Raw genomic sequence first — 15294 nt, 5'->3', positions numbered from 1 at the left:
CATCAACTTTCATTTAACAGCAAAAGCCACAAGCTGTCATCTCACGCAGGCTTCGAGCCGTGCCTGTGTTTCGGCGACGCGCTGGTCTGGTGGGAGTGGGAGGGGGCGGGCAGCGCGCGACACGCGCCGCGCGCGCCGCCACGGGATGTGCCGAGGCCGCCCAAGCCCGTGCGGGCCGCGCACGACTTTGTGCGCACGCACTTTCACCGCTCCACGCAGTGCGATTTCTGCAATAAAAAGGTAAGAGTAAGAAAAATAAAGCTTCCAGCAAAGGTCAGAAAGATTACGCCATTTACGCCCTCGGAAATTAGGCATACTGATAGGTTACTATAGAGATCGCCCTTGTAACAGGTGTACAGTTCGACTAAAATCGGTAAAAAGAGGTAAATGTAGGCGCCCGACTTTGTGCGCATGCGCACGCACTTTCACCGCTCTACGCAGTGCGATTTTTGCAGTAAAAGAAAGGTTGCGTCCTCAGAAATGAGGCAAGCAAAAAGGTTTTGACAATGTCGATATTGCATCCGCTGTACAGTCTGACAAAAAATTGTAAAATAAATAACAGCGGGCGAGCCGGACCCGGCACATGCGATCTGTGAGACTGACGGTACAACCAGACACTTGATATTAATTTGATATATTACCTATATACAGCCCCACCCGTCCCGGCGTAACACGTTACGGCAGGTCTGGTGCAGGCAAATTCAGAATATTTAAGTATCTTTGAGATAAAACGCTTTCTATTGGCACTCTAGTCAAATCAGCTTCTTTTTAAGAACTGTCAAAACGGATTTGAACGATTTGCAAATATGGAATTAATATGAAATTGTGCCGAGTGACGTCACGGCCAACTAATTTACTTTAGGTATATCTTTCTCTCCGACTTATACTATACTTACTTATTAGAAATGGGGGTTAAAACTAACTTCTGTCCGTGTTTTTCTTATAATTATCTGATACTCTTTTTCGTGCATGGAATAAAATATTTTATTTTAACTACAGGCACGTTCCCAACTGAAAGCATCAAAATAACGTCAGAAATAATTGATGTTTAATGTAAAGCGGAACATGCTGCATAAATTCTTGAAACAGCAACTCACTTTCTGCAGCACAGCATTCTTACTTTTTGGTCAGGTGGCTAACTGTCTTGCCGTGCACTGTTTAGGTCTCATAATGAACTTCGATGCCGTTCTTAATTACTTCCAGCGAGCGGTAAGAACAGCAACATCTGTTTTTCAAAAGGATATGCACTACATACGTGCTTGTTAAATAGAGATCCGTGTTTTTATAAAATGTACTTACATAAATAAATATTGGGGGGCATCTTACACAAATAAACCCAGCCCCAAACTAAGCAAAGCTTGCACTATGGGTGCTAGGCGACGATATACTTACTTATATAGATAAATACATACTTATACTCGTATGTTACGTAGAAAACATCCATGACTCAGGAACAAATAACTGTGTTCATCACACACTTACTATCCAAATCTTAAGGAAAATACGTACTATAAACTGGATAACAGATCATTAACTGACCACTTAGGTCAGCGGCAAACATTCTCAACAGGCCAACGCCCCAACGTAATCGCGAACGAATACCGCTTTAAAAATAAAGCAGTTCAAGTCTCAAAATCACGTGGCAATACGGGAGATAGTTGCAGCGAACATCCTATACGAGGGTTGTTCCGAAAGTTGTTAGCTATTCATGCGATATGAATAAATGTTATACTATTCTGTGGGATATTTCAATACCGATCTTATCAAAATGAAGTTATGAGACTATTGCGAATAATTAATTTATTATATTTTTTTTCTGACTTCTTAGAAAAAAAACGATTTTTTTCTATAATTTATCGAATGCGGTATCCAAATAGTTGTATAACATGCTGGGACCCCCCGCGATTGATCAATTGTGTATTTCTGCTATTTTCCATACATGGAATACGTAGGGATTATTTGATATACTTATTTGTAAATTTAACTTATTGTGAATATCAGAATTCATGGTTTTAGAACATGGCTCATTTGTCACCCTCCACTAAGTCACTATTATATTTATGTAATGGTCAAAATTATTTTCGATGTCTTGTTTCATACCACTCTGTCACACTTTTATATGCTGTTCGACTCAATATTAAAAAAAAGAGGTACAACTGTATTTCTTTTTCAGTCTAGATTTTAGTTCAAACACGAAAAAATAAAAACAAAACATCATCTCATACAAAAATCACCACTCCGTCACGTTTTTTAGGGACACAAAATAAGACATCGAAAAGAATTTTGACCCAATCAAGAGCATTTATACGTAAATGAACAGTAAAGATTCTCAATTAGTACCAACTATAAATACAATAACTCTTATACTTAAATGAAAAATAATGTTAAATCACAGGACGAAAGAGTCTGAAGAATTGATCATAAATATTCGCGTTGGTTTCGTGTCGACGCGTTCTAGTTAAATAAATATACTCGTATAAAAATAAACTAATCTCTTTCTAAACCGAAATTTACATCACCTTAGTCAATAATGAAAAATCCCTCAAAACATATAAGAAAGAAATATCGGAGATAGAATCGGAGCAGCTAAAAACTTTCGGAACAGCCCTCGTACGGTCCACGACACCGACGACACGTCAGTGCAGTTCCCGGAATGCACCACTCTCTTCTTGCAATATTTTTAATGTTATCATGAGTCAGTTTGGTGTATGATTTTCCTCGTAGCGCCATATAAATAGGGTTTTCACCACACCAACTGGTAAAGGCTTTCTTTGCTATTCGAAAACGGATAGCAAAATTGCATTTTATCCACAAGGGGGCAAAGTAATTTCATACAAATTTTAACTGGATGTCTTAATCTGACTGTTAGATTTTACCTATGAATGATGATTTTGAATCATAAATACTGAATAAGTTGATGGATTTGATTTATTTTGATGTTTTATAGTAATATAGTTGGTATTTTGTTCGTGTTGGTGTGGTGAAAAATTTTGTGTTTCACTCGGTGGCAAGTTTGTTTAACCTTCGTGCCTTGATACCCTCGCAACGCTCAAGATTCCACTTCGGTCGGATAATAATTTATAAATGGAACAAAATTTGTATAATTTGTAAAACTACTTAGCGTAAAAATAAGCGTGAGATTGATAACGGCCGAGACACATGAGTGCTATAAATCGAAGTACTTGTACCTAAATTTTTTTTGCTTGCGTAAATCAAAAACTGTAATAAGGTAACGGCGGCTATCAACGCGGGTATCGAAATCGACGTCCATTACCGCCGCATTTGCAAATACGCATTTTATAGGCAAACCGACCAATTTCCTAAATAAAGTTACTCACACAAAGGAAGCCTGTTTAGTTGACTAACGCACATATAGGCGCTAGAGAGTGTGAATGAAAGAAGACACTCGCTATTTGACAGTTTTTGCCACGGGGCCGTAAGAAGAGGTTGTGTCATACTGACGCGTGACGCTAAACCTAAATGAACTCCAATCTCATTTAGTAGTTTACGTAATAATTGTGGCAAATAGGTGAAAGTTATGCATTTTAAATTATTGATAATAGTTTTCTACATGACTTCTGAGTACTTTTTACGTATTGTTTAGCCTGGAAATGTGTTTAAAGTGGAAATTAAAAGACAGCGGTGAAAGGCGCCATTTCGTGAGTAGATTCTATTACTGTGGTATACCACAGTAATGGTTAAAGTAGTGATTTTAGTTCTTTATGCTTTATTTTAAGTATATGTGATCAGTTATATAATGTCTTACAGTTGTTTCAATCTTGATCTATTCACGCTATCAAAGAACTATTTACGTGGTATGATAAATATTCAACAAAACCTTAATTTTTAGCAAAAACTTCATTACTGATTTCGTAGTTTCTATGAAAACCGTTAATTTGTCAATTTTTTTAAACATTGAGATAAAGTCTGATGTTTACTTACCAGTTATGTAAACTTGGTTTTAATATAAAGTTGCAATATTTTATTTTGATTTTTAATTAAAATACATCTGTATGACATTGTTTTTATTGGTCGGAATTAGATTTTATTATACTCCAATTTATGCCTATCACCGATGGTACGATCGGATAACCCTCGGTAATGGAATATATAAGAATCTATTACCGATCCATGCAATATTTGTTTGGGTCGGTAATAGGTTCCTAAAGAAGTATCTATTACCGAGCGACATATTAGTCTTGTATCAAAATATGACATTTAGAGTACCGTAAGTACAGATTTCTTAGATGAAACTGAGTCTTCTGTGGGTATTCATAAAATAAGATAGTATAGGTATATGTATTTGTCATAATTTGTATATTCAACCATCGGTATTAAGCTCCAAATTTTGAGATGGGTTTCTATTTACCGATGGCAGAAAAACACTGTCATTCATACCCTCGGTAATGAAATCTCAATTCGCGTTAATAGAACCGCAGCCTGTTCATTACCACGGTAATAGAAAATTTAGGTATGCTGGCTTCTATTCTAGAGTTTTTGGATCATTTTAGTTTATTATATGTCATAAAATAATTATTTTATGACATATAATAAACTAAAATGATCCAAAAACTCTTCAAAACGAATAGTTCAATAAATACTCTTCCATAAAAAAATATTTGTGGTCGTTAACGAGCTTTGATACCCTTAATTTTTTGTAATCTTTTGAAATCTTCCTGAAGTACCGCGTTAATAGGCGCCATTACCTTAAACACACCTAATAGGACCTAGGTCTCTATCTTTAGTTCTATAACAAGAATATGCTAGTAGATCTCTTGCAATAAGATAGTGAGCACGATATAAGACAGTGAGTAGTAGTGATTAGTTAGGTATAAGGAGACGTTTTTCTGACAACGCCTTCAACTTGGAAATTGATGCTGTAAAGTGAAACGTCCAAATAATTATATAACATCATTGAATATGATGATATTGATGATGGCTATGGGGCTTTACAGCGATATCGCATTTAGGAAGGATTTATTTATTTAATCTTTATTGCTTTACGGAACTGCGCTCCAGAACTCGAGTAGTAGATGTAGGTGCCAAGACCGCTAAGCTTAAGTGGGACTGGGCTGGACACGTCTGCCGCATGCATCCTGAAAGGTGGGCCAAAATGGTTACCGAGTGGGACCCAGGGACTACCATAGACGGTGTAGGTAGGGGTTCAGGCAGACCAAAAAAGAGATGGTGCGACGACCTGGAAAATTTTTATCCCAACTGGTGGGGAAATGCGAGTGATAGGGTCGAAAGGAGGAAGAGAGGGGAGGCCTTTGCCTAGCAGTGGGACACTAACGCAGGCTAGAAAAAAAAATCTTTATGGCACAAAGAAAAGCATCGTACATCGTATTGGGTCAGATAATGTGAAATCGTACTTATTTGGGCTCTAATCTAACAGAATGCCCAAGTAAAAGAGAAGACCACTACTTAGGTACAAATAATACGCCTCCTCGCAAATGAGGAGGTATTGGTACTGAAATTTGAAGACATAGGTACCTTGCCACTGTGACTGCTCTACCTTCTTATAGGCATGTGTTACCAAGGCAGAAAAAAGCTTTTGACTATTTTTAAGTAAAGAAATAAAAATCAAAGTTGTTAATTTATTTTGTGTAGGTAGATAATTAGATATTGATTGGTATTGGGCTAGCTAATAATGCTCATAGAAATATTATTGCTAACTGTCTGGGCCTTACCTTGTTGCCCTCTGAAAAGAGGAATGGCTCTCGTAATTGAGCCAAAGCCTCCTTAATTGGCTTAATCCTTTCTTAATCTCTTTCAAAATATGTATTTACACTATTTACCTTAGGAATGATGGTTCCCAGTTTTCTATTACTAGTAATCAATAATGGACATTTAGAAAATCATACTGGGGCTTTAGCTTATTTTAGATGACACAAACACCAAACGATAACCTAACCACAAATTAAATTTTGAAACAAACCTGGGCGTTTTCCAAATTAAATCCCGAATATCGAATTTCACCAGATCTGGACGTGTTTGGGCTCATTCTTCTCAGAATCACGAGCTGATTCGATCCCGACGACAAAAAAATGTGTCCTAATTTTTTTTTTCCTTTTACGTCACGAATTTAGTATGAACTTACTACGTGCGTGACGTATTGGAAACTCGAATTTTGTATGGAAAATTTGGGACACATTTTTTTATCGTCGGGATCGAATCAGCTCGTGATTCTGAGAAGAATGAGCCCAAACACGTCCAGATCTGGTGAAATTCGATATTCGGGATTTAATTTGGAAAACGCCCACCTACATAGTGGACCGATTTTCATGAAACATGGCTAAGAACATTCGAATCCCGACTAATTCAGCATTTCAACAAAAAAAAACTAAATCTAAATCGGTTCATCCGTTTGGGAGCTACGATGCCACAGACAGACACACGCATAATCAGACAAAAAGACAAACAGACAGACAGAGACGTCAAACTTATAACACCACGTCGTTTATGTGTCGGGGGTTAAAAATACACCGAAATAAAAGAATCTATGAAATGTTTTTTCTTTAATACTCGTAGGTAGTTATTTGTTTTACAAGGGGGCAAAGTTGTTGTTTAACCGCACGTGCCAATATTGATACCCGAGCAAGCGAAAGATTCCAGTATTAAAGAGTGGAATCTTAAACAAACTATGCCACCGAGTGAAACACAAAATTTTTCACCACACCAACACGAACACAATACCGACATTACTAACTATAAAACATCAAACTAAATCTAACAAATCCATCAATATATTCAATACTAGCATTTGCCCGCGGCTTCGCTCGCGTTAGAAAGAGACAAAAAGTAGCCTATGTCACTCTCCATCCCTTCAACTATCTCCACCTAAAAAATCACGTCAATTCGTCGCTACGTTTTGCCGTGAAAGACGGACAAACAAACAGACAGACACACTTTCCCATTTATAATATTAGTATGGATTTATGATTCAATAAAAAGTAATCAATTATAGGTAAATTCTACCAGCCAGATTAAGACATCAAGTTAAAATTTGTATGAAATTACTTTGCACTCTTGTGGATAAAATGCAATTTTTCTATCTGTTTTCGAATAGCAAAGAGAGCCTTTACCAGTTGGTATGGTGAACATTTAATTATACTTAATACCTTACCGGTATTCGATTTCCGTTTTCTTTGAACAGTTGTCATCATAGCTCGGATTGGTCTTTAGAACCGAATTATAAACCTTCACTCTTTGCAGATATGGCTCAAAGACGCAATGCAATGCCGCAACTGCGGTCTGTGCTGCCACAAGAAATGCGTCACCAAGTGCCAGGAGTCATCGCCGTGCGTACCGGTGCAGGGACGAGGTGAGTTCACAGATTTACTACTTAGGACCACTGACCAACGAAAATGGAGGGTTAACCCACCATTTTATGTGGAATTTGACAGATGACAGCCCACTAACCCCGAGTTAAATGCTTGGTGCAAGTGGGCCTTATTGTTAGAAAATAGACTAAAGGCTTATCTAGACGAGTTCGCATGCGATTGTCCAATTCAGCTAGTCAAATGCCACACTGTAAAGAAACTCTCATCTGAGATTTATTTCCATCGGCATCAGCCTTAGGCACGCCACAGACAGTCTTAAAAATTCATACTTACTTAATCTTAAAAAAGATTTGTATTCAAACTGTCAGTTCAAATTGACAGAATTTTCAGATTAAACTGACAGATTGCATACAAGTCTTTTTTTAAGATTATGAATTTTTAAGACCAAAGACTGTCTGTGGCGTGCCTTATCATAAGAAAGGTCACAGAAAATCCAAAGAAGGATGCAATCATCAAGATCGTAGGAGCCTGTGTCACAAACGTCCATAGATTACAGCGATCACTGGTTGCCAACATTAACATGTGAAATAAAATTACTGTAATTTAAAAAACGGCGAAGTCCAATTGTGTCACGCACAATAGAAATGGAGCATTCCGTGCTTTAATCGACACAAAACTCTGTTTGCTCCCGGCTAAGTCAGTGAACCATAATAATCTTTAATACTCCCGAAACCGTCCAAAAACACAGGAAACATAACTAATGTCAAGCACAAGATGAGTCGCTCAAATTCACCGTCGATCACTGTCAACGCCTCTTCCGACGAATTTACCAAAAATCTTGATGACACAATTTCTTTGTTATTCACTTGGCAAAAATATACGCTCCAAACACGAGGCGAGGAAACTGCATTTGAAACAATAATTTTACCAAAAGCGACTGAATGTCTTTTATTTTCATATAAAAGTCGATCTTAAGCTAAAATGAATGAGACAAGATTTTCCGTGATGCTTTTGAGTTTTATATGAGAAGGTTATTCTAAGATTTCCTGAAAATGCGATTTATCATGCTCTCGTCTGGCGCGTGTAGCCTCTGAATGAGGTCGTGAGTAAGCTCAGTTCCTGATAGGTTTAATAACGGTACTGAGTTATCTGTTTCAAGCTGTGTGTATCCCAAACAGGGACCGTAAAAGTATAATTAAATATAACATATCATTTAAAATTATAATGATATCTTAAGGTACAGCGGGGCAAATCTCGACTGAGGGCCAAATGTCCATTTTTTCCATGTTATACAATGTTTGCATTGTTAAAATAGAGTGTCCACCGGTTATATATGGTAGGCGTGTTCAGTGGATACATGTAGAACTCAACATCATAGTGTAATACTGGAAAAATGGACTAGTTACAATTGCCCCCCAGTCGAGATTTGCCCCGCTGTACCTTACAGCCAAAATATCATATTCAAGGTAACTCATCAAATTGGAAAACTATACATACTCGTAAACACCGAGATATTTACATTTATAATTTGTGTGAATGAATTCCTGTTCCGCTATGCAGTAGAAAATGTTCATGATTATTTTTTCAAGCCAGAAAAATAACCGTTTCTTGCAACCCTAATAGGTACGTAAGTTAAGTATGTAGGTATATGTTGTACCGATTGAAAGTGACGATGACGAGAACAAAGATTCCATACCTATATCTATAGTTTCCGACTATGACTTTTTCATCCGAATATCTGGTTTGAAATCGGGCTAGTTGCCAAATTTACACACCTAATGAGGTTTTTAGCAAAACGGACGAGGAAAATTACCTTTTATAAAAAAATTGCTAGTTTTCGTTGATCTCCGAAACCCATCGCATAGGTAGGTACCTACACCTATTTTTCATCGCCATAAGCCGATGAGGAACTTGTATTGTATATTATACACAACAGTGACACAGTCGTGTTGAATCCTTGTCTCACGTTAGCTGGTAGGTAGATTTTTAAATGAGCATTCACTTGTATGTGATATAAAATGTTTTACAGTATATTTTGGCTCTGATGTAATAGTATTTTTTTCTATATCGCTCGGTAGCAAGGACGATATAATACGGAACAGACAAAGCCCATAAATAAAGCGTAGGTACCCCTGAAATGTATGGGCCTTTTTTAGGCTTAAAACTATATGGCGCAGTTTCGCAGCCTGGAAGTGGCCAAAATCATATTTTCCCCAAATATTTTTGCGTGTTTTTATTTTTTATAAGAACAAATGACATGCTTCTTTATTTTAATATCATGATATCACATCAATACATATTTTGAAAAAATAGTTATTTGTTATATACAAGGGGGCAAAGTTGTATTTTATCGCCGAGTGTGGAATTGAAAAACGAGCAAGTGAAAGGATTCTATAGTTGAACCACGAGCGAAGCGAGTGGTTCTAGAATAGAATCCTGAACTTGTGAGTTTTTTAACACATGAGAAGTAAAATACATTTGCACCCGAGTGTAACACAAAACTTTTCCCCTCACTATAGCGAGGAAACTACAACGCAAAAAATGCGTTTATCACTGCTTCCAGTAGTTCCCCAGGTGGTAAATCATCTTTATTACTAGATTCACCTACTTTTATCAATTTTAAAGCAGTTAATTTGACTTTATTCAAGGTCAAATTACTTTACCCACTAGTGGATAAAATGCGTTTTTACCCGCTGGTATTAAAGGACAAAACACGTGTTTTCGAGCTAGTGAGGGGAAAAAAATTTGTAGGAATGTTCAGTGTAGTTATGATAAGTATCTAATAGGTGGCATCCTTGATCGGCAGTAAAGTAACTTCGACCCTTAAAAAACAAATACATAACTATTTCTATACTATATTTTCCGCTCTTTCTAAACTCACTATTTGCCACTAACGCACTCGAAACGTATTGCGTTGTTGGAGATTTATTACAATTTGTGTACAACGCAATCTATTCTCAAGTGCATAATAACGAACGCATTACATTTGTAATGACGGCGTACGCTCCTACGAAACATGGACACGTGAAAGCCGTAGGTTAGTACGGCGCGGTCAGTTGAAATAGTACTGCCGTAACAGTGTAAGGTCACTATTACACTTAGTCATAGTATTTACGAGACAAGCGAATTTTTGAAACAAGTTTTGTGTCATTTTTAAAATATTAGTATGTTTCGAATGGTAAACACAATTTTGATTTTATTTCAATTACTTATCTAGTCGCAATACATTGTATTGATCGGTCAAGTCCCAACAGTTTACTTCTACAACTTCCCTCCTGTCTCTAATGGCTTGATAAAAAATACATATTACAATATGACAGGAAAAAGACAAGAACAAAAGACTCTAATCCTGTATACGATTACGTAACATTATAACAGCAATTCCAGAAGTGTTTGTACATTTGGATCACGTCTCCGATTTGGATAAAAATTAGTAGGCTGATAGAGTCCATGGTGCTGAGCAATATCTACTAGTACTAGGTTTCCCAAAATGTACAAACTTTTCGGGAAGTACTCATAAACGTGAGCATTACTATCTGAATAAGGCTAGCTAAACATGAACTTTGGATTCGAATACCATTACCTACACTACACATATGAACATTATATGTGCGATGTTAACATGTAGATAACATGTAATTACTTAGCGTTTTTTCTCCCAAGTGGCACCGCTGACTCTTTGAACGCTGTCGCCAGATATTGCGTGAAAATTGCGAATGGTATTCGACGCGACGCGGAAGCTAGTCATACGTTCCAGTTTACTATTTTTATTGCGATGTGATATTGCTTTCACTGGCAAATGTGATTTATTCTAACTATAGTGTTAGGATATTTTCTGGTTTCGCATACTAATTTAATTAGGAAAGGTGTCTTTCTTACGGGTACTCGACAAAATTTTGCACGCAATGCCTATATTATGTCGGCATAAAAATAAGTAGTAAGACATACTTCAGGCGGGCAAGCACGGTCGCTAAAACTAATATCACGTTAGGCCGTCCTTTTCGCACTATTTGTAAGTGCGACAGGGACGCACCGGCGCGGATTTATCAAATAACACTCAAGTTATCACCAGCTGTTATCAAATACATCATCGTTTTTGCTTACAATAACCGTTGCTGGCATATGCGAGTATGTGCCTTATAGTAGATTTCAATATCTAAATTCAAACATTTTAATTGCTAACAAGGTATTCTTAATTAAGCGATACGTAAAATCATAATACCAAGGCTAAGTTTTAATTAATCTACATATCACTCGAACCTACTTACCAAAACTATTTTGACACAGCCCCATTTTGTCCAGATTCTCTGACCGGCGGAGCAATGGCGCCTCCGGAGCTCATCACGACGGAACCTGACTCCAATGTGGACCTGGACTCGGATGACGAACCGGAAAGGAAAGACTCGCTCGACGTCCACGAAGAAGGTCAGTAACTAATCACAACCAAAAATACGGAATAAATTATGGGATCAAGACATAACGCTGAGGGCACATCTTCCATTCCAGTTGGTCCGAAAATACCAAAGCTGTCCAAAAGGTGCCAATTAAGAGACGCATTCAAGCATAAGCTTGAATATGATTTATCTTTATTCGATGTGCATGCATTAACAGTGTACTCGATATTTGGGTCGTGTAGTATCAATACCGAAGAACGCACTTTTTGGAATGGTCATTAATCTCAAATTACTTTTGTCACTCTTCAAAAAGTGCTCAATCATTGTAACAAAAAACTTGATAAACGACCCGGGCTTTTGGTTTTATGGAAGAGGTGCCCTCTTAAATGAGCGAGTGGCATACTCTTATTCGTATTAAGAATACGATTTATTTTGAATTTGTTTTGTGCACAGACGAATTATTCGAATGCTGACGAACGGGGCACATATTTTAACAGATCCGGACTCTTCCAACACTCACGAACACACATACAGGTTTCTATACATATTATGTGTCAGTCGTCTTTGTGTACGGCATCCTTTTCCGAGACCCCTTTGTTCGTGCCGTTTGATTTGTCGTGTGACTGCTACCTAACACCTTGTACACCTGGGTACCCCCCTTTATTGTAAACTGTCTTTATAATATCAACGTTACATTTATTATATCAGCATCATAATATAATTTTATATATTGATATTCACATTTAGTGCGATATGTTTGTACATCGAACGTCTTTCTTTAGGAACATTGGCACACAACACATAAAACAAAGCATCTCGCATTCATTAACTCTAAGTGGCTACGTGCACGACAATTACGCCACCTACCATGTGAACTTGAAGTGGCAATAGTCAAAAAATTACATGTAAGCAAACAAATATTTTAACGATTTTTCGTTAATTTTAAATAAATCGAATAAAAAGAGCTACTATTTCAAGTATAATTTAGGTAGGTTAATTATAAAGCCATGGATATAATAATAAAAATCAGTTTCCAAAGCATCACTCACGGTATAAACTTCCAACCTCAGACCACGAAAGAGGTAATAAACTGGTGCTGACAGGGCATATAAGGAATCTTGAAGAACATAGGAGTAATAGTAGAAGTTCTACGAGCGAGTGATATGGTATTCGCTAAACCTCCGTCCCGTTAATGCCATATAAAACAAGCCTAAACGTAAGTCTAGTCATGTCCGCGGCCGCAGAAATATCCGACACGATCCTATTCCCAGGCCAGGCCTGAATCTTTAAGCATAATCTTTTACGGAAGGAAAAATACTAACAGCGTATTGAACAATATTAGGTAAACAAAGCTTAAAAATAATTTTTCTCAAACATGCAATGAAATATTGTCTTTACGTTCCTTAAAATGGGCTGGGAAGTATCGCTTTTTGGGCGCAACAACTCGAGAGGACTGTAAAGGGATTTCATATTATTTTTTAGGCCTAGGCCTGCAAAGTAACTTTTTTTTATAAAATATTGTCTTTTAGAGCATTTTTTTTATTTCATTGTATGTTTGAGAAAAGCACTATACATGCCTCGGCGTGAAAACGGATTCCCGGCCTCGTATCCCTATCCGGCCTCGCTCGCACGCTCGCTCGGCCGTATATACCCACTTGGCCGGAAATCCTCATTTTCCCGGCCTCTGATGTAATGTATTATATTATAATGTTTTGTTTTCACATATCACTTACGTTTTCTTTTCACGGCAGCTATCCATTTAAAAGTTCTTTGATCCAATTTCCAGTGTGCTCTAAGAAATGCATAGAACGTGCAACGATTTTTTTTTATTTATGCCATTATTTGTACAATTAACAACGAAACAACATTGGTGCCCCATTTCAAACATTACACATTGTATTATATTTTATGAGTTTTGATAGATGACAAACCACTTTCAGTGTCGATTTTGATCACTGCAAGCACTGCGATCGCTTTGCTTACCCCCTCCATGCACTTCGCACGAAGCCAATACTTACAACTGTCTACCTATCGATATAATACGTATGAAAGATATACTTAATATCAAGGGGCAGATGGCAAATTTTATAGTATATCGGTTTTACTTAGACCCTCTGAAATATATCGCACTAACTGTAACTTCCAATCCTACATAAGTAAGTTGCATTTTCATTTAATATTGGTGTCTCACGGTTTTTGATATTTATGGTGTTCCGTTAATTCTTCAGTACTTACCTACATATTAATTTTCACCCCACAGCAACTATTTTTTTTTTCACCTACAACTTTATTCTTGTGTGTATTGACTTAAGAAATCCTTGCATTTTATCGTCCCAAATTAACGCTCTGGTTAACATTGTTTCCAAGGATTGCAATCTTATTTATGTGCATAGCCATTTCATAAACTGTACACATCTCTGACTATTAAATCATTAGCCCACATTTCTCACACTTATTGAAAATCTACTAATTAACTGTTATATAACATGCGATACACGATTGATATCAAGTTATGCAAGTTATTATAGATACTTCAAACAGTCATTGGTTTTCATTTGTAAGACGGTTTTTGTTCATGATTGAGTCAAGACTTTTTTGCCATTATATGGGACATGACGATAAGGGAGATGAGTAAAGCCACCGCCATAAGATTCAACCAATTTGAATCAAAGTGCCACGGTAGAACCTTTTCACAGTCAACCTCAAGTACGGAAAAGTGACTTCTATGGCCAATAAAGCTCAGTGTCAATAAAACACTCTTTTTAACTGGTATATGAACGAACTGATAGGTGGTTCATTAGAGTGGCCTATGATTCAAATTTACCTTCTTATTGACTAATTAACTGTTATATAACATGCGATACACGATTGATATCAAGTTATGCAAGTTATTATAGATACTTCAAACAGTCATTGGTTTTCATTTGTAAGATTTTTTGTTCATGATTGAGTCAAGACTTTTGATCTACCTATATGGGACATGAGACGATGGGAGATGAGTAAAGGCCACCGCCATAAGATACAGTCAACCAATTTGAATCAAAGGCCACGGTAGAACCTTTTCACAGTCAACCTAAAGACCTATTGATGCCTTGGAAACTGACTTAAGAGGGATCCGCCATTGATTGAGAGCCCGGAAAGTGACTTCTATGGCCATACTTGGGAGGCTTGGCAAGTCAAATGAAATGAAATTAAAAATGAAAAAATATTTATTTCAGATAAGTATATATAAAACAAAAATTAAGTATTACATTTGACACTGATATTTCAATTAGTGCCAGGGCATTTTCAGAATATAGGTTCCCCCATTTATCGAATGTTGTTAATACAAAGTATTGTAACTCGCTGTCAGTCTAAAAATTGACTTTTTTCACATTCTGGATGTAGATTATCGCTTAAAGTTTATGTAATGAACACAAAAACAATATTTTTCCCCTCACTAGCTCGGAAACATGTGTTTTGTCCTTTAATACCAGCGGGTAAAAACGCATTTTATCCACTAGTGGGTAAAGTATTTTGACCTTGAATAAAGTCAAAATAACTGCATTAAAATTGATAAAAGTAGGTGAATCTATTAATAAAGATGATTTATCGCCTGTGGAACTACTGGAAGCAGT

The 15294-nt window shown here is 36.9% G+C and overlaps 1 protein-coding gene across 5 annotated transcripts in view; it reads left to right on the top strand.

Moving 5' to 3' along the window:
- LOC125241286 (PDZ domain-containing protein 8) overlaps positions 1-15294 on the top strand; it is a 76257-nt gene that overhangs the window by 52603 nt on the left and 8360 nt on the right. For 3 of the 5 annotated variants that reach the window (XM_048149680.1, XM_048149679.1, XM_048149681.1), the window contains exons 10-12: positions 21-240; positions 7216-7324; positions 11586-11708. In XM_048149680.1, coding sequence (XP_048005637.1) covers positions 21-240; positions 7216-7324; positions 11586-11708 — 452 coding nt within the window. Of the gene's footprint in view, positions 1-20; positions 241-7215; positions 7325-11585; positions 11709-12130; positions 12212-15294 lie in introns of all 5 variants that reach the window. The other 2 variants (XR_007178731.1, XR_007178732.1) reach the window with 1 other exon arrangement.

The sequence above is a fragment of the Leguminivora glycinivorella genome, chromosome Z (genome assembly GCF_023078275.1).
Source record: "Leguminivora glycinivorella isolate SPB_JAAS2020 chromosome Z, LegGlyc_1.1, whole genome shotgun sequence".
NCBI lineage: Eukaryota > Metazoa > Arthropoda > Insecta > Lepidoptera > Tortricidae > Leguminivora > Leguminivora glycinivorella.
Note: the sequence above shows the minus strand (reverse complement) of the source record. Positions and strands in the feature narration are given on the sequence as shown.